We start from the raw sequence: 24,927 nt of genomic DNA, 5'->3' as shown, positions 1-24,927 counted from the left end.
CCAGAATTCTGTAACCCTACCTCTGTATATGTAGTGTAAAAGTGAAATATTTTAGAAATAAGGTTTTACTTAACTAAGTAAAAATAACTGCACCTGTTTCTATCAGAAGTACAAATATGAATTGAAATACATTGTGTTTTACATTGACTTTTCTTTAAATCATGAAATTATGCTTCTGTGAAAAATGAAGGATGTGTAGCATTTTTCAGCACCCCATCCATGTCCATATACATGCATTTTAAAATTTGAAGTCTTTGTTATAGACCCTGTAACATTTATTTTTCAGGATTCTGGAACTGACTTGTATCTTTGAGGTAAAATGCCATCGTTTGAATATGTAATTAAAAAGGGGCAATAGGGCTGGGCACCGTGGCTCATGCCTGTAATCCCAGCCCTCCAGCAGGCTGATGCAGGTGGATTGCTTGAGCTCAGAAGTTCGAGCCCAACCTGAGCAAGAGCGAGAGTAACGGCTCTGCTAAAACTAGGAACACTAGCTGGACATTGTGGCGGGCACCTGTAGTCCCAGCTACTCAGGAGACTGAGGCAAGAGTATTTCTTGACCCCAAGAATTTGAGGTTGCTGTGAACTACGATGACGCCATGGCATTCTACCCAGGGTGACAGAGTGAGACCTGTCTCAAAAGAAGAAAAAAGGAGCAATAGAATTTGAATCTCAAAAAATTATTGGCAAATGCCTTGTAAGAAATTCTGTCAACTTATCACGTGTTTGACTTGATATTTCTGAGTACTTTCTGTTTATTTTTTAGTTTGTGTTTTCCTTGTCAGTTCTGAGCTCTTATGTAGATTTTAGTAATGAAAATTTGGGATACTACACATTCATTGATCCTTCAGTTTTTATCTCATCTCTCAATAAATTATATAGAACCCAACTATTATATAGTGTTGTCTTGATTTAGATCAAATAGAGATTTTTAACAGATTTTAAAACTCAGGCTCATAAATCAAGGAATCTTTCCATATTGGACATTGAATCAGATATAAACAGAGAAGTCCTAAAACTCTATTCTTAGTTGGGGTGCAGGGAGAACAAGGAACATGGATATCCCAGAATATACTTACTTGAACTTTACAAGTTATGTGAATGTATCAAATTGTCCCATGTACCCTCTGTGTACCTATATGTAGAGTATGGAGGATGAATTGCAGAACTCTTAGAAAAAGAATAGGGTCTACAGCTTGTCATGAAAAAGGATGGCTGGGATGAAATGAGCCCTGGAAAACTAAATATTGTTTTATTGGTCTGTTTAATTTATTAACTTAATTTTTTTTTTTTTAATTTTTCTTTTTTCTTTTTTTTTTTTTTTTTTGGCCCGGGCTGGGTTTGAACCCACCACCTCCGGCATATGGGACCGGCGCCCTACCCGCTGAGCCACAGGCGCCGCCCTAATTTATTAACTTAATTAAAAAAAAAAAATTTTTTTGCCCATGCAGTTCTCCACGGTTGGCTTCTCCACTGTGCATGAGTCTGCAGCATTTCTGAGATGTCATTATATATTCACTTTATTTTATTTAAAAGGGGATGGCAGCTCAAATTTCTTAAGGTTATTGGATTAAAAAGGGCCCTACATGGCTCAAACTTATCTTCCCTTTTTTTTTTCTGTCATTTTCTGTTAAATTCAAGTCAACCAAGAATGAATTTTGACATAGGTATCTCCTAATCCACTCAGGACCAAGAATTTACTCTAATTTGAAGCTCTCAACAACCTATTCTTGAGTACAGTACTATTTACAAGATATAGCTTTATATTACGAATGCAAGGGCAACTCTTTCTAGCAAAGCTGTCTTCAGTGGAAGGCTTGGTGAAGATAGGGACCAACTATTGAGTGAGTTTTAAATATTTTCCAATCGATGTGAGATACAAATTTCAAGAATGATTACTGTAGTTAGAAAATAGTAAAAATCACGTCAATATAATGGATGAAGAAACATTAAAAATGGCTAAAACTTTGTATAGAAAATGTGAATGTAAATAAAGAAATAGGGGAGAGATTATGATGAGGGGAAAGCAAAGGGCATGGATGTGGAAAAATATGAAATGCACTCAGAGACACTATACACCTGTAAGGAATGTACCTGTAGGTCTCCTCTCAGGAACTCAGCTACCCGCATAGCTAAGCATATTTGTGTATGAAGTTCACAGGAATGATTCAGAATTTATTAGTTGGCTATTGGAATGACCATATCTATCTAAGCAACTGGTGGCAAGGAGGTGCCTAAGGATGGAGAGCGGGAATCGAATTGTAGCTAGGAACCAAATGGAACCGTCCCCTTATGGAACCGTCCCCTTTTTACACACATAGTAAAAAGTTTCTAGTAACTTATGAGTGACCTAGAGCTCGTTACCATCTGATTAGCATAGCGTGAGTGGGACTTGATGAAGGATTCATCAAGGGAAAGATGCACGCTTAGAAGGAGAAACTGTTTTGTAACCTGTGATATCATCTGTCCTGGAACTTCAACCTGTCAATTACCTGGAAGGGCAGAAACGACAACCAATCCTGCCAGGGGAAAGGCAGGATAAACTAGTGAGTTTATAACAGGCACCCTGTGCTCAGACTTGGGGTCTTTCTCCACTCATCTGGACCAACCTGTTCCACTCTTTCTGGAGAGCATTTTCACTTCCGTTTCCTTCTTTCCTTTCCTTCTTTCTTTTCTGTGGTAAACTGTGTAAAATTTCCTTGTGTCTGTGATCACCCCGTCATTGGCTTGACTGGGAACCAGTACTTTTTTCTTGACACTGGGATCTGGGGGAACCAGGAACCATCCAGGCGGACCTAGCATTACCCTTAAAAAGCACTATTTGGTTAAAAGTCCTTTCGTTACCTTTATTTTAACCATAGGACTTTTCTCTATTTTTTTTTTCTTTTTTACATTTTTCAACCCCTGCGCCCCTTGTAGTTTCTTATGGTTCGGCATACGCTGTTGATATATTGGCTAAAGTCAACAGAAAAATGTGGTTTATGGACCAGAGGTAAAGCAGTGCCTTGGAAACTGACTTTATTTCTTAAACTGGATTGGAATGGTTTACATGCATTTCAACATCCCGGAGTCAACCATGCAAAAGCGTTTCACATCTCACGGTCTAGTGAATCTGTTTGCTTTCGTCCACCTGATCTGATGCTATCAAGGTGATTTGGACTTTAAAGAGGATAAAGGACTAAGGCATAAACAGGATGTTCAGATAAATGGCTTGGGTGAACCTAGAAATGTCATTTGACATCTGTCCTCTGGCTTCAAGTTTTTTCTTGATTCTAAAATAAAAATTCATAAACATGCAAATCGGCAAATAAGATTATAGATAGCATGTCACAAATAACATTTTAGGATATTTACATATAATATATCATATGATAAATATTTTATACACACATATACACATACTTGTTTGTGTCTATATGTTTATATAGATGAGGGAGTGTGTGTGTACACACAGAATCAAACAAAAACACAGACACCTGTCTGTTTGTAAAATGCCAGAAATTGCAAAGTACAGAAAGGTAAAAAGTCTTTTCCTCTCTATTTTCCCGAATGCAATTCCTGTGTAAACAGTTTCTTACAGAGGGAAAAGGATTATTCACACCTGCCTTTTTGAAAGGTGGTGCCTCCCTGGCTGTTTTCTGCATCCCTGTGCTCCTTCCTCTCTCTCATTCATCTTCAGCTCTGGCTCTGTTTTCATTTCAATCTTCATTTCTATCCTTACTGCTCTCTTTTTCTTTATTTTTTAGCACACAATCTAGTATGATATTTAATTCTATAACATTATTCTGTACTTTGCTTTTAAACAAACTTATTTTGGATATTTTGTAGATCTTTCCATATTAGCCCACACAGATCTGACTCATTCTTTTTAAGGGGTGGGCAACATTCCACTTACGAATAGAGCGATTCTTTCTTTCTTGGTGGGAAAAACAACTCTGGTTGATCTGAGGCCCTCTCTGCTCTCATTAGTAAAAGACAGTAGTGGGTGATGGACATTTATTGTACCTGTATGTGTATCTTGGCAAACTCATGCAAAATACATGTAAATGATAAATTCCTAGTCATGGAATTTCTGGGTGAAAGATTTATGGGCATTTAAAAATGTTGATAGATATTTTAAAGTTGTATTCTATTTTGCAATAATGTGCATTTAAGGAACTGATATGACACTGTTTATATTTCTCATTTGTGAGGAAGTGTTTTGTACACTGGGATGAGGATACAGTTTAATTTTTTCTAGTCACTACTTACTGATTAATCTTTCTTTTTTCTTCTGATTTGAAATGTTACTTTATTATAAAATAAATTATCCATATTATTTGGTCCTATTTGGGGGCCCCATTCATAGCACTGATCTACTTATTTTCTAGTACCAAACTGCTTTTTTATTTTAAAATATTAAGAAGTTATAAATGTATTTTTGTTACATAGACAGTGTAATGCTCAAGTCAGGGCTTTGGGTGTGTCTGTCATGAGAATAGTGTTCATTGTACCCATCGGGTAAGTTTTTATCCTGCAGCTCCCTCCCACCCCTCACTTCTTGGTTTTCAGTGTCCTTTATATGTCTTTGTTCAGTGTGTACCATTGTTTAGCTCCCACTTATTAGTGAGAACATGTGATGTTTGGATTTCCATTCCCGAGTTACTTAAGATTAATGGTCTCCAGTTCCATCCAGGTTGCTACATATTATTTCATTCCTTTTTATGGCTGGTTAGTACTTCATGGTGTTGTGTGTGTGTGTGTGTGTGTAAATACAATATATCACATTTTCTTTATATGCTCAAGAATTAATGGGCACTTAGTTTGGTTCCACATCTTTTAAATTATGAACTGAGCTGCAATAAACATTTGGGTGCAGGTGCCTTTTTGATAATACGACTTCTTTTCCTTTGGGTAGTTACCCAGCAGTGGGATTGCCGAATTGAATGGTAGATCTACATTTGTTACTTTGAGGATTCTCCATACTGTTTTCCACAGAGTTTTTGCAGTCCCACCAACAATGTATAAGTGTTCCCAACTCTCTTCATCTCTCTTCATACATGCCAGCATCTATTGTTTTTTACTTTTTAATAATGGTCATTTTGATAAGGGTAAGGTGGTATTTCATTGTAGGGTTTTTTTTTTTTTCTGTTTTTGAGATAGAGTTTCACTTTGTTGCCCTCTGTAGAGTGCTATAGTATCATAGCTCACAGCAACCTCAAACTTTTGGGCTGAAGTGATCCTCTTGCCTCAGCCTCCCAAATAGTTGGTACTACAAGCACCTGCCATAATGCATGGCTGTTTTTTCTATTTTTAGTAGAGATGGACTCTCACTCTTGCTCAGGCTGTTCTTTAACTTCTGAGTTTAGGAGATCCACCTATGTTGGCCTCTCAGAGTGCTGATTATAGGTGTGAGTCACTGCACCCAGTCTTCATTGTACTTTTAATTTGCATTTCTCTGATGATTGGAGATGTTGATCACGTTTTCATATGTTGGTAGGTCATTTCTCTGTCTACTTTTGAAAAAATTCTGTTCATGTTTTGCCAACTTTTTGATGGGGTTGTTTGTTTTTTCCTTGCTGATTTGTTTGAGTTATTTGTAGATTCCAGATATTAGTCCTTTGTCAGATGTATAGTTTATGAAAATTTTCTTCCATCCTGTATGTTGTCTATTTACTCCGTTGATTATTTCATTTGCTGTGCAGAAGATTTTTAATCTAATTAAGATCAGTTTATTTATTTTATTTTATTTTATTTATTTTTTTTTTTTGTAGAGACAGAGTCTCATTGTACCACCCTCGGTAGAGTGCCGTGGCGTCACACGGCTCACAGCAACCTCCAGCTCTTGGGCTTACATGATTCTCTTGCCTCAGCCTCCCGAGCAGCTGGGACTACAGGTGCCCGCCACAGTTTTGTTGCAGTTTGGCCGGGGCTGGGTTTGAACCCGCCACCCTCGGCATATGGGGCCGGCGCCCTACTCACTGAGCCACAGGCGCCGCCCAAGATCAGTTTATTTATTTTTGTTGTTGTATTTGTCTTTGAGCTCTTAGTTATAAATTCTTTGCCTAGGCCAAAGTCTAGAAGAGCTTTTCCTATGTTTTCCTCCAGAATTTTTTATGGTTTCGTGCCTTGCCTTTAAATCTTTTATCCATATTGAATTAATTTTTGTTTGTTGTAAGAGATGTGGGTCTGGTTTCATTCTTTTACATATCACTGTCCAATTTTCCTAGCACTATTTTTGAAAGGGGTTTCCTTTCCCCCAGTATATGTTGTTGTCTATTTTGTTAAAGATCAGTTGGTTGAAGGTAGATGGTTTTATTTCTGGTTCTCTATTCTGTTCCATGCTCTATGTCTCTGGTTTTCACACTACTATGCTGTTTTGGTTACTATAGTCTCATAATATAATTTGAAGTCAGGTAACATGGTGGCTCCAGATTTGTTCTTTTTGCTTAGGATTGCTTTGGCTATTTGGGGTCAATTTTAGTTCCAAATGAATTAGGATTATTTTTTCTGGGTCTATGAAATTAGACAGTATTTTGATGGAAATCGTATTGAATCTGTAAATCACTTTGGGCAGTATGGACATTTTAATTATGTTGATTCTGCCATTCCATGAACAAGGGGTGGTTTTTTATTTATTTTTGTCATCTATAATTTCTATTATCAGTGTTCTATAGCTCTCCTTTAGCCTCCTTGGTTAAATATATATTTCTAGGTATTTTATTTTCTTTGTACCTACTGTGAATGGTGTTGAGTCCTTGATTTGACTCTCAGCTTGACTGTTATTACTATGTAGAAGTGCTACTGATTTGTGTACATGGATTTTCTGAATTTATTTATCAATTCTAGGAGTCTTTCAGTGGAGTTTTTAGGGTTTTCTAGATATAAGATCATATCGTCATAGTTTGACCTCCCCTTTCCTGATTTATGTATCATTTATTTCTTTATCTTGCCTGATTGCTTTGGTTAGGACTTTAGTACTATGTTGAATAGACATAGGGACAGTGGGCACCCTTGTTTTGTTCCAGTTCTTAGGTGAATTCTTTCAACTTTTTCCTATAGGATGTGGGTTTGTCATATATGGTTTTCGTAATTTTGAAGTGTGGTCCTTCTGTGCCTACTTTGTTGAGAGTTTTTATCTTGAAAGGGTACTGAATTTTATCAAATGCCTTTTCTGCATCTACTAAAATCAAAATGTGGTCTTTGTTTTTGCTTCTATTTATGTGGTGAATCACATTTATTGATTTACATATGTTGAACCATTTATGCATTGCTGGGATGAAACCCACTTCCAAACTACTTTAGTTATTTAGCTTCGGAGTATACTTTGCTTTCTCGTCTTCACCAAATTGCTTTTTTTATTCAGTGTTTTTCTAAGTTTCTATATTTATTTTTAAATGAACTTCTTGTATCATTTTAAGTTTCTAGAACTCTAGATATTTTTTGTTGTGGTTGCATTGAATCTTTAGGTTCCTTTAGGAAGAACTAGTATTTTTATAATGATATTTTTACCTTTAAGATGGCATATCTTTTGAAATTTTTTGTAGAGTTTTAATATATTCTTCATAAATTTATACCTAGATATTTTTATCTTTTAGGTACAATAGTGAATAACACTTCTGTTTAATTTTGAACCTCTATTTCTTTTTTTTTTTTTTTTTTTTTTGCAGAGACAGAGTCTCACTTTATGGCCCTCGGTAGAGTGCCCTGGCATCACACAGCTCACAGCAACCTCCAACTCCTGGGCTCAAGCGATTCTCCTGCCTCAGCCTCCCGAGTAGCTGGGACTACAGGCGCCCGCCACAACGCCCAGCTATTTTTTGGTTGCAATTCAGCCGGGGCTGGGCTTGAACCCACCACCCTCGGTATATGGGGCCGGCGCCTTACCGACTGAGCCACAGGCGCCGCCCTCTATTTCTTGTCTATTACAAATTTGTGGAAGTTTAATCTCACTAAATTCTTTTTTCCCCCAAAGTTTAGTTGATCCTTGAGATTTAAAAAGTATAATTATATTGTATAAAAGTAATGATAGCTAAGACTTGTGTTTGTCTAACACTATCCGGCATTGTAAAAGTCTTGTATTTCAGTCACATATACTTAGTCTGTTCTTGGAACATTGAGGCTCAATTTTCCTTACAGAAAGCTATGGATTTTTAAATGGAAAGGTGAGCTCTTGTTTCTAAATCTGTAGACCAAAGTAATGTTCTCTGCTGGCTCCATGAGCATCTCCAGGAGCATTAACCATCACGATTTGTAGTAATGATAATTATAAAAATAACCAAACCAATAGCCAATACTTATTCCTCTTTCTGTTATGTCTAATGCCATGCTACGTGTTTTACATGGACCATTTTATTTAATTCTCATTTCAACACAGAGTCACTTTTATGAGTTCCTTCATTTTCCAGATGAGGGAACTGCAGCACAATGAAGTTCAGCAACCTTCCAAGGGTGTGGAGATAGCCGCTAAGGAGCCACACTTCTCCTCCAGAGTCTGATTGCGGCACTGCACTGTATGGCTCTCAATGTCACCCTCTCAGGGTGACGTGAGCCACTTTCCAATCTGTTGTCTTCACCTGTTATTCCTTGCAGTGTTATCAGACTCCCCCTGGACCAACACCTCTGGATCTTGCAAGGGCAGATGCTTTGAACTTCAAGAGGTCGGACCTCCTGAATGTCGGTGTGACAACTTGTGTAAGAGTTACAGCAGTTGCTGCCATGACTTTGATGAGCATTGTTTGAAGACAGGTATGTAACTTTTGTGTCCTACCTGGCTTTAGTAGATGGCTTAATGACTCCCTAGTGCACATATTGGAGTTTCCACCCTGCTTTGGGCTATCCAAACTGTAGGTTTTAGTTTTGTTTCTTGAATGATTATTGATTGTATGATAAGCATACCCTGTCGGAACAACTGTTGTGTCCACACAAGACCCAACCAAAGAACATTCTTTGCATGTGAAGTCACTGTTCTGGTTTTGGAAGTATTTTTTTTTCCATCTTCATCATTTCTTGCTATTAATTTCCACATTCACTGCTAGGACACATGGGCTACAATTATGTATACTTTTTAAGAAAAAATCTTTTTTGGCTTGTTTTCCCAGTTTCTAGCATATGTTTTACTTCATCTTATCATATAGAGACTGTGAGTATATCTTGAAGTTATTCACCATTCTCTGTGCAAGGAGAATGTTATTATAGAATCCTTTTTGGAGTTTCATGCTCTGGGGCACTTTAAAATCTTCCTCTAATGTCTACTCCTCAACTCTTTTTTTTTTTTTTTTCATTTCTTCCATATCAGAACCATTGTTAGATTAAAGTTTACAGGCTTCTGAATGAATTCACTTGAGAAAAACACCTCTGGGGATTGTTGCCCTCACACTTAGTCTATTTTCAAAGCTCAATATTTCAGACAAGACTTTGGAGATACCTTATAGTTTACCCACCACATTGCTGAGCAAAACCATATTTAAACTCTGTAAGAAAGGTATGATTAATGCTGTTCCTAACATCCCTAGGAGCAGATTCCACTGTTTGTCAATTCCTTGACAAATTATTATTTGTTTTTAGAGTTCTATGCATAGATGATTCTTTCAAAAACCCAACTTAGGTTATCATTGCTGTTAGTCTGATTTTTCTAATGATGTCATTAGAAAGGGACATTATTTCCTTTTGCTTACAAAATAGGCCTGATTAATATGAAATTTCATATCAACTCCCTTATTAATTCTTATTTGTTTATTTCCCCCACCTCCAAATAAGAGGAGCTGCTTTTTTTTTTTTTAGAGATGGAGTCTCACTTTGTCACCCTTGGTAGTGTGTTGTGGTGTCACAGCTCACAGCAACCTCCAACCTAACCTCTTGGGCTTAAGTGATTCTCTTGCCTCAGCCTCCCAAGTAGCTGGGACTACAGGTGCCCATTACAACGCCTGGCTATTTTTTTGTTGCAATTTTTTTATTGCTGTTTGACCGGGGCCAGGTTTAAACCCACCACCTTTGGTATATGGGGCCAGCGTCCTATTCACTGAGGCACAGGTGCCGCCCAAGAAGAGCTTCTTTAGGCTGTTTTTTGCTTAATACACCTTACAAACATTTGGCCCCTTTTTCGTTGTTGTTCTTGATTTCCTTTGGAACTTCTCCCAGGTTCCTTTGGTTGTGGGCCAAGCTTAATTGCTGAGACCATTGTACACTAGGAGGGAGGAGGGACTAGGTAGGGTGAGATGAAAACAGGAGATATTAAATCAGAATGAAATTAGGATGCAAAGATAATTCTAAAAGAATAATTTTTGAGTAGTTGTTGCATGGTTTTCTGGCTAATGCCCTTCACAAAGGGGCAGAGGCAGCACATAGGCAGGTCAGTTATTATCTCTTTATCTGTTTACTTACCTATCACTAGTTTCTCCTATTACTGGGCAGCAGGATTATTTCCAAAATCATTACTTTACACTGAAACTTTATTTTAAAATATGAAGACCTGAAATGTCCATATGTCTTCAGCTCAGTGACACTTTTTTTTTTTTTAATTTTTTATTTATTTATTTTTTTATTGTTGGGGATTCATTGAAGTGATACTTTTCTTAACCATTTTACTTCTGGGAGAGACCCCCCATTCTACCCTGTCACTCTCTGTCAAGGCCATCAGTTATTTCCTTCACAACACTTAGCACAGGCTGAAATAGTGTCGCTGAGTTGCTTATGGTTCATCTTTTCCAATTGGAATGTTAGCTCCATGTACACAGGGACCTTGTGTCTCTTGTTCCCTCATCCCTAGAACATGGAAAACATGGTGTGCAGATTTACTTAGTAAATGACTTAACTATGAAGGTTCTCAATACAGCAGTCCTGAAGTTAAAGAATCATATTTTATTTCCATGGTTATTTCCAATTAGATTAGTAAATCGAACATTTAGCATGTACTGGTCACAATCTCACAGTCTTACAATCTGCCACTGGAAATGTAATGGTGCAAAGAGAGATGTGATTTTTCCTGCTATGGATTTTACATACTGGCAGATTAAAAAGAAGTCAAACAAGTAGTCCCATACCGACAGACGTAACATGAATTTCTGCTGTGCTGAAAGCATCATTCTGTAGCCGTAAAGAGAATAATCATAATGAGAGCTAGCACTTACTGAGCTTTGTTTTTTTTTTTTTGCAGTTTTTGGCTGGGGCTGGGCTTCAACCCACCACCTCCGGCATATGGGGCCGGTGCTCTACTCTTTTGAGCCACAGGCTCCACCCACACTTACTGAGCTTTTATTATGTGTGGGGCATTGTGCTAAGATAGATAGATGTTAATAAAGATACATATATACATACACATACAGAAAATCTCCTGTATAATTATAGGACCCAGATGAAATGGTAGTATGATTTGTGGTCATAACATGGACTTGAGAAATTAAGGTTTAAGCTCACCCAGGTAGCTCTGACTGCATTAAAAACCAGTCTCAAATGTCACTGATATACTCTGTACTCTAAACTCTCATCCAAAAGTTGAATCTTTATATCATGTGGCCTCCCCTAAAAACTTTAGTTGTCACAATGTTTAGGGATAATTCTAAACATAATAAAGCGTTTTACTTTTCTACTGAAAAAAAAAAGTCAAACAAAAATATGTAACACTCTCTTTAAAATGAAAAGATTACTTTTCGGGAAGGTATCTTCTTGGAAGAGTTGAGCCGTGAGCTTTCAATCAAGTCTGCTTGGAGGGAAATCTGTAACCAATTTACTGACCTCCTTGGAAGTAGGGATTCTGACCTGTTGTTGTAGGTAGGACCACTTTTTGGTCAATGGTTAGAATGATTTAATGCCCCTTGATACTCTTCATATCTGTTAAGGACTTTAGCCTGCAGGTGCATTCTAGATCAGATACAGACCGTGCAGTTTTGCACTGTCATTTGTGTTTAAATCAAGTTGACTGAAGTTAAGCAAAGCAACTTCAAAAAATAAGAAATCCAGGCCATTGAGGCTGTCCCTACAATGATAGATACTCCTATCACAAATCTTAGATACCATACATTTCATTGAGTCCTTTAAGACAATTGGAGAATGGTAGGGATTCTGATTTGCCTTTTAGGATTCAATTTTCCCAAAGGAACACAATTGCATTTCGACTTTGTCCATTGATTTGAAAAATTAGAAATTCATCTTACCTATAAATTCTTCAAATATTATCTAGGCCTCAGGCCAACTCAGATTTCACAAACAAAATAAATGATGTGAGATATTAGCTCTTTTTGTTGAAAACCCTGTAAGCAATTGTGGCCTCTTACATTTGGTTTGTGTGCAACAGTGGAAATGTTTTATTGTGACGATTTTAGCTCGTGGCTGGGAGTGTACTAAGGACAGATGTGGAGAAGTGAGAAATGAAGATAATGCCTGTCACTGCTCCGAGGACTGTTTGGCCAGAGGAGACTGCTGTACTAATTACCAAGTGATTTGCAAAGGTACACATTTCCCCTCGCCCACAGGTTTTAGCATCAAAAGACTTAGGAACTGGAGATGCCTCAAGAGATTCTGGATGTTAGGGATGTAACACCTTGGATATGGGTTTGGGAGGAGAGAATGAGTTGAGCTATTTAATTTCTCATGCTTCTTTCTTAGTTTTTTACAGGTCTTAGGTAAAGTCTCACCTTGGCCCACTCTATTGCTTGCTCTGAAAAGTAAATCTCACAGTTATTACTTGAGGCACGGGGGCTTGTAGTTATTGTTGGTAAGCTATTCACCAAGGTACCAGCAGCAGCCTGGGGATGGGGTACTTGCTGGTAAAAGGGATTAGGGCACCAACACCCTCTACTGTATTGCAAAGCCATATACTCTTGTATTGACTTTGTATGGTTTACTCTGGAGTATGATGCTGTTATTCTAATAATTAACACTGTCAATGGACTACAGAAAATAGAAAAGATGTGCTTCCTGCCTGTAAAGAGTTTAAGTTGCCATGCTACCTGCTTATAGAAGTTGTTGGGAAGACCCAGTAATCTTTATCTGTAGTTTCTAAGTAACTTTTTAATTTCTAAATTCAGTCCTGTTCTCTCTCTCTGACATAGAACACTTAAGAAGAGTTTCTGCTAAAAGATTTCAGGAAAAAAGCAAGTCAGTTCTGAAATATGTGAGATGTTCAGCTATGAGAAGAGGGTATTAGGTTAATGAACTTAGAAAATTTCCCTTACCCAAATAATTATTGTATTGTAAATTTCCCCTACCCCAATAATTATACTTTAACTTTAAAGCATAAATTCATCGGGAATTTCTTTCTTTCCTTTTTCATTTGCCTGTGAAGTAAGCGTACAAACAAATAATATTAGAAGAAAAGATAAAGAGGAAAAGTGTTAATATCATTGGTTATAGAATCATTACATCTTGGCTTCTCCTGGTTCAAAATCCTACTTCCAATACTTTTGTGAGGGCCTCTGTGTGTGCCCTGGGTTACTACATGTGTGGCAAATCTTCCCTATTTTAATGACCATAGCACGCACTTATCCAACTCTCCAGGAGTTAGATTTTTATTAACCAGAAGGGATATTTCCAATGCTCTCTCCATAGAGCAGTTTCTCCATAGTGCTGGTCACAGATTTTACCTGTTCAAGATATGTGCTGTTTGTTTTTCTTAGAACAGTATAAAAAAAAATCCTTTTTGATAATTTTCATTTTCTTCAAAGGACACCTCATTTTTTTACCTGGGCCCTTTTCTGTTCTTTGTTCTCGATAGTGGTAAATCAGGGAAGACTTAGGTTTGTTTATCTTCTCAGATCTTGGTGGAAGACAAAAGTGAAAGATAGCATTCATTTTTATTTCTAAATTCAAGTGCTGTTAGAAGATCCATTGGGAAACAATCTCTACTGGAATCTTCCACCTACCATCTCTGTATATCCTCAGCCTGTTCAGCATCTACAGGGAAGTTGTGCCTTGCTTTCTACGGCTTTGAGATCTTCTGTGGTGGAGAAAAGAATGTTCCATCTAATGCCCAAACAGTTTATTTCTGGAGGGATACAACCATGAAATTTTGTGCACTGACGCCACTGGTTTTTTTAATCTACAAACCATTTAGACTCGGAAGGCTCAAATAAACATCACACCACTTGTGGTTATTAAATCTTAGCTTTCCCACCATGTATGGGTGTACTTTATAAGCCAAACTAGACATTGGACTTTAATTCAGAATTTCTTTTTAGATGATGTCTCATAAGCAAGTATCCAACTGGACACAGGTTGTGGAACTGTGTGCTTCAAGGAGCTGGATGACGTTTACAATCAGATTTAACAATAAACTCATCCATTTTTCCTTACAGGAGAGTCACATTGGGTAGATGATGACTGTGAGGAAATAAAGGCCCCAGAATGCCCTGCAGGGTAAGTTTATTTTATGAATATATTATGAAGTTTTATATTTTAGTTGATAAAATACCACAGGAACTAGATGTGTAAATAGTTAGAAACAATGTAAGAGTGAAATCCAAGGATATAGGAAAATATATGGGTACTTACAAGCATGAATCCACCCCTCAAAAGCTAGAGAAGATATCTGGAAGTAGCAATGTGTTTTTACCTCAGTTTTCTCCTGTCACCTCGACACATTGGATTCTGAATATCCTTTGTATTCCATCTTTGCTGAAAACTTTCTAAAATGCATCTGGAAACCACTGAAGAAGCAAACAACTCTGGGGGTGACTTGTTTTTTCAGTAGTTTGGCTTTTGCCTTTTCTGTGGGGGGTGGGGAGTGATAGAGGGACTAGAGAACTTCCAAAAATTCTCATCCAAGATGGTAACTCCTACCAGATGCTGCAGAAACTCGATGAACCGCTGGGACATTGCTTGGCTGGGGTACGAGTGACACCCTGCAGCTCTAGTCTGACCAGCATAAGGCATTTATTATGCCTTTCAGGAAAACTGCTGAAAATTCATAGATCCTTAAAATGCTTGACAGAAAATACACTTTTTTAACAAACATGTTTCCGTTAGTGTATTTGTGTTTTTTCAACATGTTTTTGTTTTAGGCAGCACAGCCCAGGACACAAACATCTATGTATTTAGATGTTGTCTCTATTTTTTTCCTCCTGTTTAAACTTAGAGACCCATTTGAACTTCTTTAGGGTTATAGAATGAGATGGCAATAATTTCTGACTTTAAAATATGTTGAGTTTTTTTTTTTTATTTTTATTGTTGGGGATTCATTGAGGGTACAATAAGCCAGGTTACACTGATTGCAATTGTTAGGTAAAGTCCCTCTTGCAATCATGTCTTGCCCCCATAAAGTGTGACACACACCAAGGCCCCACCCCCCTCCCTCCATCCCTCTTTCTGCTTTTCCTCCCCCCCATAACCTTAATTGTCATTAATTGTCTTCATATCAAAATTGAGTACATAGGATTCATGCTTCTCCATTCTTGTTATGCTTTACTAAGAATAATGTCTTCCACTTCCATCCAGGTTAATACGAAGGATGTAAAGTCTCCATTTTTTTTAATGGCTGAATAGTATTCCAGGGTATACATATACCACAGCTTTTTAATCCATTCCTGGGTTGGTGGGCATTTAGGCTGTTTCCACATTTTGGCGATTGTAAATTGAGCTGCAATAAACAGTCTAGTACAAGTGTCCTTATGATAAAAGGATTTTTTTCCTTCTGGGTAGATGCCCAGTAATGGGATTGCAGGATCAAATGGGAGGTCTAGCTTGAGTGTTGAGTTTTTTTTGAGTAAAAAATGTAGTCTACATGGTAGAAGCCCTATTAAATGATAATAGTAGTGACAATAGGGCACCTTTATATTGTATTATTCTAAGTACATTACGTGGCTCATTTGAAATATGTCTTTTTATTATATGGCGTCAAGTAATCTCAAGCCCATACTTGCTCAATTACCTTCAAATGTTTTAGAAATAATTTTGTAAATGTTTAGTATTCTCAAGTCTGATTGAACAATTATGTCTTCAGAAAATAATAAAAGACAATTTTATCAGATCCTGTCCTGAGTAGATGGGTAATAAGAGTTCTTTATTGATATACAAAAGTATAGAGATTTTTAAAAATTTAAATTATTTTGAAATCATTTTATAATTAAACATAAAAGAAATTTTTTAAGAGTTTAGACCTAGTGATAGGAGGGCTACCGCTTTTAATTTCATATTCATTCATTAATATATTTAGAAATATTTATTGAAGTCCTATTGTGAGTCCACAACATAGAAAGTTGAATAAGACACAGACTGTGCTTTTAAACTGGTGAGGAAGAAAAATGTGTTAGTAGACTGTTACAATGTAAAATAAAGTATATACTATGTATGAATGATAAAAGAGGTATGAGTTAGTATCTTAAAATTCCGAAGTGTGAGCAACTAACTCACTCTAGAAGAGGAAACATTGAGGTTTTAAAGATGGAATAGGAGTTTTCCAGGTAGCAAATGGGAGAATACATATTCTGGGCAAATATAACCATTTTTTTACACTGTGTATAACCTTATGTGCAATGCAAGTGGAAGCAGTAGAGGAGAAAGTACCTTAAAGGCAATCTGGAATCAAGTTCAACCCTGGCCATCTTGGAGGCTTAGTCATTTAACTCTGAATGGCAGGCCCTTCAAAAATTGGTAGCTTATCCAGATAACCTCCTTTGAAGTTTTCTTCCTGGAAATTATTGGTCCCAATTACCGATAATGACTAGGCATAATGGAAACTCTGTGGCAATAATTTTTCTAAAGCTTAATGTGTTACTGTTTAAGGTTTGTTCGCCCTCCATTAATCATCTTCTCCGTGGACGGCTTCCGCGCATCTTACATGAAGAAAGGCAGCAAGGTCATGCCTAACATTGAAAAACTGAGTGAGTAATTTTTGTACTCTGTGTTCTCGTCTGTAATCCAGAATCTCCGCAGTAACCAGTCTGCTACGGGCTTTGGGATCCATGTATTTTATTATTTGAAATACAAAAATGAAGGTAACATGCTTCTGATTTATCAAATGGGTTTTTACACATGAAATGATTCCTACTGGTTCTGTTGTTCTAATATCTGAAATTCTACTTCCAGGATCTTGTGGCACACATTCTCCCTACATGAGGCCAGTGTACCCAACAAAAACCTTTCCTAACTTATACACTTTGGCCACCGTAAGTATTTTTTCATATGGGGATATATTCAAAGGGCTGATTTCATCCTGAGATGACTTAAAGGGGGGAGTTTTAAAACCTGCTCTTTAGTGTTCAAAGAAAGTTTTTCTGTTTACCATCTTATCTGTGTCACTTGTTCACAGCAAATGTTTTTTACAACTTCACAAGTGACTGACAGAACGTCATTGCAACTTTAAAACTGAAACATTTTTTCAGGTGCAGTTCTGTCTGAACACATCCATCAAACTTCTCTTAAATATCAAAGGGTTCATTGTTTATTTTCTGAATTTGCAAATAAAAAAGTTGACTTCTGAGCTTTTATGTTTTAATTTTCAGGTACTCCAAATTCTCCCTTGCTTTCTTCTTTAAAACCTACTTCATTTATTATTATTACTATTTTTATTGTTGTTTTAGGAAAGGAATAGAACTTAGGAAAATATACTTAGCAATAGAAACTTCTTTGGAAGTATGTGCACGAATTTCAAACTAAATTAATATATTGTAATAAAAATTGTCATCTTATTAAATTAAAATAGCTAAACACCCCCAATATTAATTTCTTATAATCATGTTAAGTTTCTCAGACAGCTTATAATTAGTCCCATATATATTATTCATGTTTGCTCAGAAAGACACACAGTAAAGGTTATATGCATCTTACACGATTTTTGAAATTAAATATTTCTATAAAATCTTCTTTGAAAATTTATAATAGAAATAATGTGTGTGAATTCTTGTATTATAAATTTAATAATAAATTTGCTTTTACACAAAGGGATTGTATCCAGAATCACATGGAATTGTTGGCAATTCAATGTATGATCCTGTGTTTGATGCCACTTTCCATCTGCGAGGGCGAGAGAAATTTAATCATAGATGGTGGGGAGGTCAGCCGGTAAGTTTTACATTTATTTTATGTGTGTATGTGTGTGCCACATGTCTGTGCATTGAAGCGTTTCATCCCTAGATTTGCTACCTGTGGAAAAATACACATAAAGTCCCCATACGAAAAAGGTAATGTTTCTGCCTTTTGATATTTTACATATATAAACACACACAAAAAATAAAAGAATATGCATATATGTATAATATATGTATATATGTATCCATACATATGTGTATATATCACATATTTATATATGTATGTGTAAATGTATATACATGTGTGCATGTATATTATATGTGTCTGTCTGTGTATGTATTATATCTATGGTATGTGTGCATACCTGTGAGGCTGTGATTATAAAAGTGTGAGATGATAGGGGCGGCACCTGTGGCTCAAAGGAGTAGGGTGTGGGTCTCATATACCGGAGGTGGCAGGTTCAAACCCGGCCCCAGCCAAAAACTCCAAAACAAAAACAAAAAAAATGGAAGTGTGAGATGATAAATGTCTTCACTACATAGATAATGTTAATGGTGAAGATGGTGACAAGGGATAAATTTCAGAACAATTCCAAAGAAAAAATATTCAAATATTATTGATTTATCAGATTTGGAAGTACAATAGAAAAGAGAAGTGAATGATTCTGGCTTCCCTGAATCATTGCCCCTGGCACCATAAAAAATAGAAACAGAGAAATTTCCTGGAAAAATAACTCACTGAAACCCACAGTATATTCATAAATTCTTTTTATTTAATCTATTTTTTTTTAAATCATGGAAATATAGTAAATAGAATCCTATGTTGATTCTGAAATAGCAAATTAATACTTTGGAAGAAATCACCCTGTTTACCTCAGATGAAATGGCTCGGCAGAAAATAAAAAGGGTTGTAGGTGGTTTTCTACCTAATGTTTTCCCTGTGACTATGTGTGGTTAGGCAACTTGCTTTGGTCAAACATGAGCAAAGTAGCCTAAAATCATGGTTGTTGACTATGCAGACCTAAGCTGAAGTGTATAAGCTTGTGGGGACAGAAGGGTCAGAATCACCTCAGGGACATACCTCTGTTCACACAGCCAATCAGATACATGTAGTAGAAGACTGGCAGCTCTGACTCTAGGTAGTGGCTCCCTGGAGTGTTGGCTGGGGAAGAAGGCTGGGAAACCTTTGTGCAGCCTGCCGTGGTATGAGAGGTGGATAGTGTCTGTGCATATCCATGTATCCAACATGCCTCAGTGATCTCATACCTGGAAATGCTTTCTGCCATCTGTGGGCAAATAGAGAACTATGGATAGAAACTTCTTTCTTAAGGTATTGTTCTTTGAGAAAAGGTCATTTGTGATCAAATATTTGTATTGCATAATATATAAGTCAGTATACCAGTATAAATATGAGATTTTTATTAAAAAAAATAAACATTGGGTTTCCGTGAATGCTGCTGGCTCAGCAAATGAAGCTTCCGAAATTCCGGACAGCGTGGGAGGTTGGCTTCAGGGTGTCTATCGCTTTGCCACGGATAGAAATGATTTCCAGAGGAACTTGATCCTCAATTTGGGACTCTTTGCTGCGGGAGTTTGGCCAGGAATTTGAGTGACATTGATCTCATGGCACCTCAGCCAGAGGTGTAGCCAAGAAGGAAATAAGATTTAGAGGCTGTGCTGTGACCGCAATTGGCTCCCACTCAGACCTCCCCCTGACCTATGCCCTGGGCCTCTGTACGCCCTGACCAGGAACTGTGGGAGCCACGCAACCCTGTGTCCTCCCTCCTGTACCCTCCCTGTCTCCACACTGGCCAGTTCATCTGGCCAGGGACTCTGGTAGCCGCGTGCGCTCTGGAGCCCTCCCTGCCTCTGCACAGAGCCCTTCTCGTGGCCAGAGACTACTGGAGCCTTGGGCTCTCTGTGCCAAAGTCACTGGGCACCAGGCACTCCCAGAACCGTGAGTACCACCCCCAGCCCTGTTGCTGGATCCGGGTGTGTCACACTCCAGAGCTGCTTCCAAAACCAGAACTCTCTGGCTGGGGCAGCCCCAGAGGAACTACACAGAGTCACTCCCTACAAAGACCCAGCAACAATAGAGTGATCCTCCTGGGGTCTAATGTTGGAGAGACAGCTCCAAAACTCTAAGGATGGCCAGAGGCAACGGTGAAAAACAATCATGAGGCGAAATCAACAGAAAAACTCTGGCAATATGAATAGTCAGAGTAGATCAACTCCCCCAAGGATCAATGGGGCAGACACAGCACAAGATCCCGTGCACATATAAATAGTTGAGATGTCAGAAATTGAATTCAGAATCTGGACAGCAAATAAGATTGAATTAGAATTCCAAGCAGTAACCCAAAAGATATCTCAAGAATTCAACGAATTCAAAGACCAAATGACCAAAGATTTTGAAATATTGAGACAAGAAGTTGCATCCCTCAAAGATCTGAGAAACACAGTAAAATCCCTCAGTAACAGAATGGAGCAAGCAGAAGAAAGGATTTCTGACATTGAAGACAAACCTTTCGAATGCTCCCAAACTCTCAAAGAGGAAGAGAAATGGAGGGCAAAAACAGATCACTCTCTCAGAGAGCTCTGGTATAATTCGAAGAAAACCAATATTGGTCTTATAGAGATCCACAAAAGCGACGAAGTGGCTTCACAAGGCACACAGTCTCTTCTCCATGAGATTATCAAGGAGAATTTTCCAGACATGCCAAGAGATTCTGAAATTCAGATAGAAGATAGTTTAAGAACTCCAGCAATACTTAACCCAAATAAAACATCTCCCAGACACATCATAATCAATTTCACTAAAGTTAATATGAAGGAAAATATTCTGAAAGCAGCCAGACGAAAGAAAACCATCACCTACAAGGGAAAGAATATTAGAGTAACTGTAGATCTCTCTGCTGAAACCTTTCAAGCTAGAGGAGGATGGTCATCGACTTTTACTCTCATAAAACAAAATAACTTTCAACCCAGGATCCTGTACCAAGCTAAACTGAGTTTCATTTATGACAGAGAAATTAAATACTTTAATGACATTCACATGTTGAAGAAATTTGCCATAGCTAAAGCAGCTCTCCAGGATATTCTCAGACCTTCATTAAGACCAGCATAACCCTCCACCAGAAAAGTAAATCCACCCAGAAAATTTTGATCAAATTCCAACTTCCACAGTCACAAAAGGATTAAAAATGTTCACTGGACTCTCAAAAGGCTTATCAATATTCTCAATTAATGTGAATGGTTTAAATTGTCCACTAAAGGGGCACAGGTTGGCTGACTAGATACAAAAACTCAAGCCAGATATCTGCTGCATAGAAGAATTGCATCTTACATTAAAGGACAAATATAGACTCAAGGTGAAGGGATGGTCATCTATACTCCAGGCAAATGGAAAGCAGAAAAAAGCAGGCATTGCAATCCTATTCACAGACGCAATAGGCTTTAAACCAACCAAAATAAGGAAGGGTAAGGATGGACACTTCATATTTGTTGAAGGTAATACTCAATATTATGAGATTTCAATTATTTATATTTATGTACCCAACCAGAATGCACTTCAATTTATAAGAGAAACTCTAACAGACATGAGCAACTTGATTTCCTCCAGTTCCATAGTAGTTGGAGATTTTAACACCCCTTTAGCAGTCCTGGATAGATCCTCCAAAAAGAAGCTAAGCAAAGAGATTTTAGATTTAAACTTAACCATTCAACATCTGGATTTATCAGACATCTACAGAACATTTCATGCCAACAAAACTGAATACACATTCTTCTCATCAGCCTATGGAACATACTCCAAAATTGACTACATCCTAGGCCACAAATCTAACCTCAGCAAATTTAAAAAAATAGAAATTATCCCTTGCATCTTCTCAGACCATCATGGAATAAAAGTTGAACTCAATAACAACAGGAACCTGCATACCCATACAAAAACATGGAAGCTAAACAGCCTTATGCTGAAGGATAGATGGGTTATAGACAAGATTAAAAAGGAAATCACCAAATTTTTGGAACAAAACAACAATGAAGACACAAATTTTCAGAACCTCTAGAATACTGCAAAGGCAGTCCTAAGAGGGAAGTTTATAGCACTGCAAGCCTTCCTCAAGAAAACAGAAAGAGAAGAAGTTAATAACTTAATGGGACATCTCAAGCAACTGGAGAAGGAAGAACATTTCAATCCCAAACCCAGCCGAAACAAAGAAATAACCAAAATCAGAGCAGAATTAAATGAAATTGAAAGCAAAAGAATTATACAACAGATCAATAAATCCAAAAGTTGGTTTTTTAAAAAGATCAATAACATAGGTAAACGTTTGGCCAACCTAACCAGAAAAAAAAGAGTAAAATCTCTAATTTCATCAATCAGAAATAGTAAGGAAGAAATAAAAACAGACCCCTCAGAAATTCAAAAAATCCTTAAGGAATACTACAAGAAACTCTACTCTCACAAATATGAAAATCTGAAAGAAATCAACCAATACCTGGAAGTACACCACCTACCAAAACTTAGCCAGAATGAAGTGGAAATGTTGAACAGGCCTATATCAAGTTCTGAAATAGCATCAAATATACAAAATCCCCCTAAAAAGAAAAGCCCAGGACCAGATGGCTTTATGTCAGAATTCTACCAAACCTTTAAAGAAAAACTAGTACCTGTATTACTAAACCTCTTCCAAAATATAGAAAAAGAAGGAATATTACCCAACACATTCTACAAAGCAAACATCACCTTGATCCCTAAACCAGGGAAAGACCCAACAAGAAAAGAAAATTATAAACCAATATCACTAATGAATATTGATGCAAAAATACTCAATAATATCCTAACGAACAGAATCCAAAAACACATCAAAAAAATTATACACCATGACCAAGTGGGATTTATCCCAGTGTAGCAAGGCTGGTTCAATATATGCAAATCTATAAATGTAAGTCAGCACATAAACAAACTAAAAAACAAAGACCATAATAATAATTCTCTCAATTGACGCAGAAAAAGTTTTGATAATATCCAGCATCCCTTCATGATCAGAACACTTAAGAAAACTGGTCTAGAAGGGACATTTCTTAAAATAATAGAGGCCATCTACAGCAAACCCACAGCCAATATCGTACTGAATGGAGTTAAATTGAAATCATTTCCACTTAGATCAGGAACCAGGCAAGGTTGCCCATTGTCTCCATTGCTCCTTAACATTGTAATGGAAATTTTAGGCATTGCAATTAGGGAAGAAAAGGTGATCAAGGGTATCCACATAGGGTCAGAAGAGATCAAACTTTCACTCTTCACAGATGATATGATCGTATACCTGGAAAATACTAGGGATTCTACTATAAAACTTTTAGAAGTGATCAAGGAATACAGCAATGTCTCAGGCTATGAAATCAACACCCATAAATCTGTAGCCTTTATATATACCAACAATAACCATGCCAAAAAAACAGTCAAGGACTCTATTCCTTTCACAGTAGTGCCAAAGAAGATGAAATATTTGGCAGTATACCTAACAAAGGACGTGAAAGATCTCTACAAAGAGAACTATGAAACTTTAAGAAAAGAAATAGCTAAAGATGTTAACAAATGGAAAAACATACCATGCTCATGGCTGGGAAGAATCAACATTGTTAAAATGTCTATACTACCCAAAGCAATATATAATTTTAATGCAATTCCTATTAAAGCTCCATTGTCATATTTTAAAGATCTTGAAAAAATAATACTTTTTTTTATATGGAATCAGAAAAAACCTGGAATAGCTAAAACATTACTCAGCAATAAAAACAAAGCAAGAGGAATCACACTACCAGACCTGAGACTGTACTATAAATCGATAGTGATCAAAACAGCATGGTACTGGACAAAAACAGAGAAGTAGATATCTGGAACAGAATAGAGAACCAAGAGATGAATACAGCTACTTACTGCTATTTTATCCTTGACAAGCCAATTAAAAACATTCAGTGGGGAAAAGATTCCCTATTTAACAAACGGTGCTGGGTGAACTGGCTGGCGACCTGTAAAAGACTGAAACTGGACCCACAACTTTCACCATCAAGTAAGATAGACTCTCACTGGATAAAAGATTTAAACTTAAGACTCAAAACTATAAAAATACTAGAAGAAAGTGCAGGGAAAACTCTTAAAGGAATCGGCCTGGGTGAATATTTTATGAGGAGGACTCCCCAGGCAATTGAAGCAGTATCAAAATACATTACTGGGATCTGATCAAACTAAAAAGCTTCTGCACAGCCAAGAACATAGTAAGTAAAGCAAGCAGACAGCCCTCAGAATGGGAGAAAATATTTGCTGGTTATACCTCCGATAAAGGTTTAATAACCAGAACCCACAGAGAACTCAAACGTATTAGCAAGAAAAGAACAAGTGATCCCATCTCAGGGTGGGCAAGGGACTTGAAGAGAAACTTCTCTAAAGAAGACAGATGCACAATCTACAAACACAGGAAAAAAAGCTCATCATCCTTAATCATCAGAGAAATGCAAATCAAAACTACTTTGAGATATCACCTAACCCCAGTAAGAGTAGCCCACATAACAAAATCCCCAAACCAGAGATGTTGGCGTGGATGTGGAGAAAAGGGCACACCTCTACACTGCTGGTGGGAATGCACACTAATATGTTCCTTCTGGAAGGATGTTTGGAGAATACTTAGAGACCTAAAAATAGACCTGCCATTCCATCCTATAATTCCTTTACTAGGTTTATACCAGAAGACTAAAAATCACAATATAACAAAGATATCTGTACCAGAATGTTTATTGCAGCCCAATTCACAATTGTTAAGTCATAGAAGAAGCCCAAGTGCCCATTGACCCACGAATATTACATGTATACCATGGAATATTATGCAGCCTTAAAGAAAGATGGAGACTTTACCTCTTTTATGTTTACATGGATGGAGCTAGAACCTATTCTTCTTAGCAAAGTATCTTAAGAATGGAAAAAAAA

The 24,927-nt window shown here is 37.2% G+C and overlaps 1 protein-coding gene and 1 non-coding gene across 6 annotated transcripts in view; one reads left to right on the top strand and one right to left on the bottom strand.

The window, feature by feature from the left end:
- ENPP2 (ectonucleotide pyrophosphatase/phosphodiesterase 2) overlaps positions 1-24,927 on the top strand; it is a 126,900-nt gene that overhangs the window by 44,856 nt on the left and 57,117 nt on the right. For all 5 annotated transcript variants that reach the window (XM_053558710.1, XM_053558709.1, XM_053558708.1 and 2 more), the window contains exons 3-8: positions 8,572-8,727; positions 12,300-12,425; positions 14,271-14,331; positions 16,696-16,793; positions 16,999-17,078; positions 17,854-17,973. In XM_053558710.1, the coding sequence (XP_053414685.1) occupies positions 8,572-8,727; positions 12,300-12,425; positions 14,271-14,331; positions 16,696-16,793; positions 16,999-17,078; positions 17,854-17,973 (641 nt within the window). The remainder of the gene's footprint in view (positions 1-8,571; positions 8,728-12,299; positions 12,426-14,270; positions 14,332-16,695; positions 16,794-16,998; positions 17,079-17,853; positions 17,974-24,927) is intronic.
- On the bottom strand, positions 1,441-1,518 carry LOC128564140 (small nucleolar RNA SNORD55/SNORD39). Its single transcript, XR_008374012.1, has one exon. It is a non-coding gene; the product is annotated as a small nucleolar RNA SNORD55/SNORD39 (small nucleolar RNA).

Source organism: Nycticebus coucang, chromosome 13 (assembly GCF_027406575.1).
Source record: "Nycticebus coucang isolate mNycCou1 chromosome 13, mNycCou1.pri, whole genome shotgun sequence".
NCBI classification, from domain to species: Eukaryota; Metazoa; Chordata; class Mammalia; order Primates; family Lorisidae; genus Nycticebus; species Nycticebus coucang.
The sequence above is the reverse complement of the archived record's forward strand: the minus strand, read 5'-3'. Positions and strand labels throughout refer to the sequence as shown.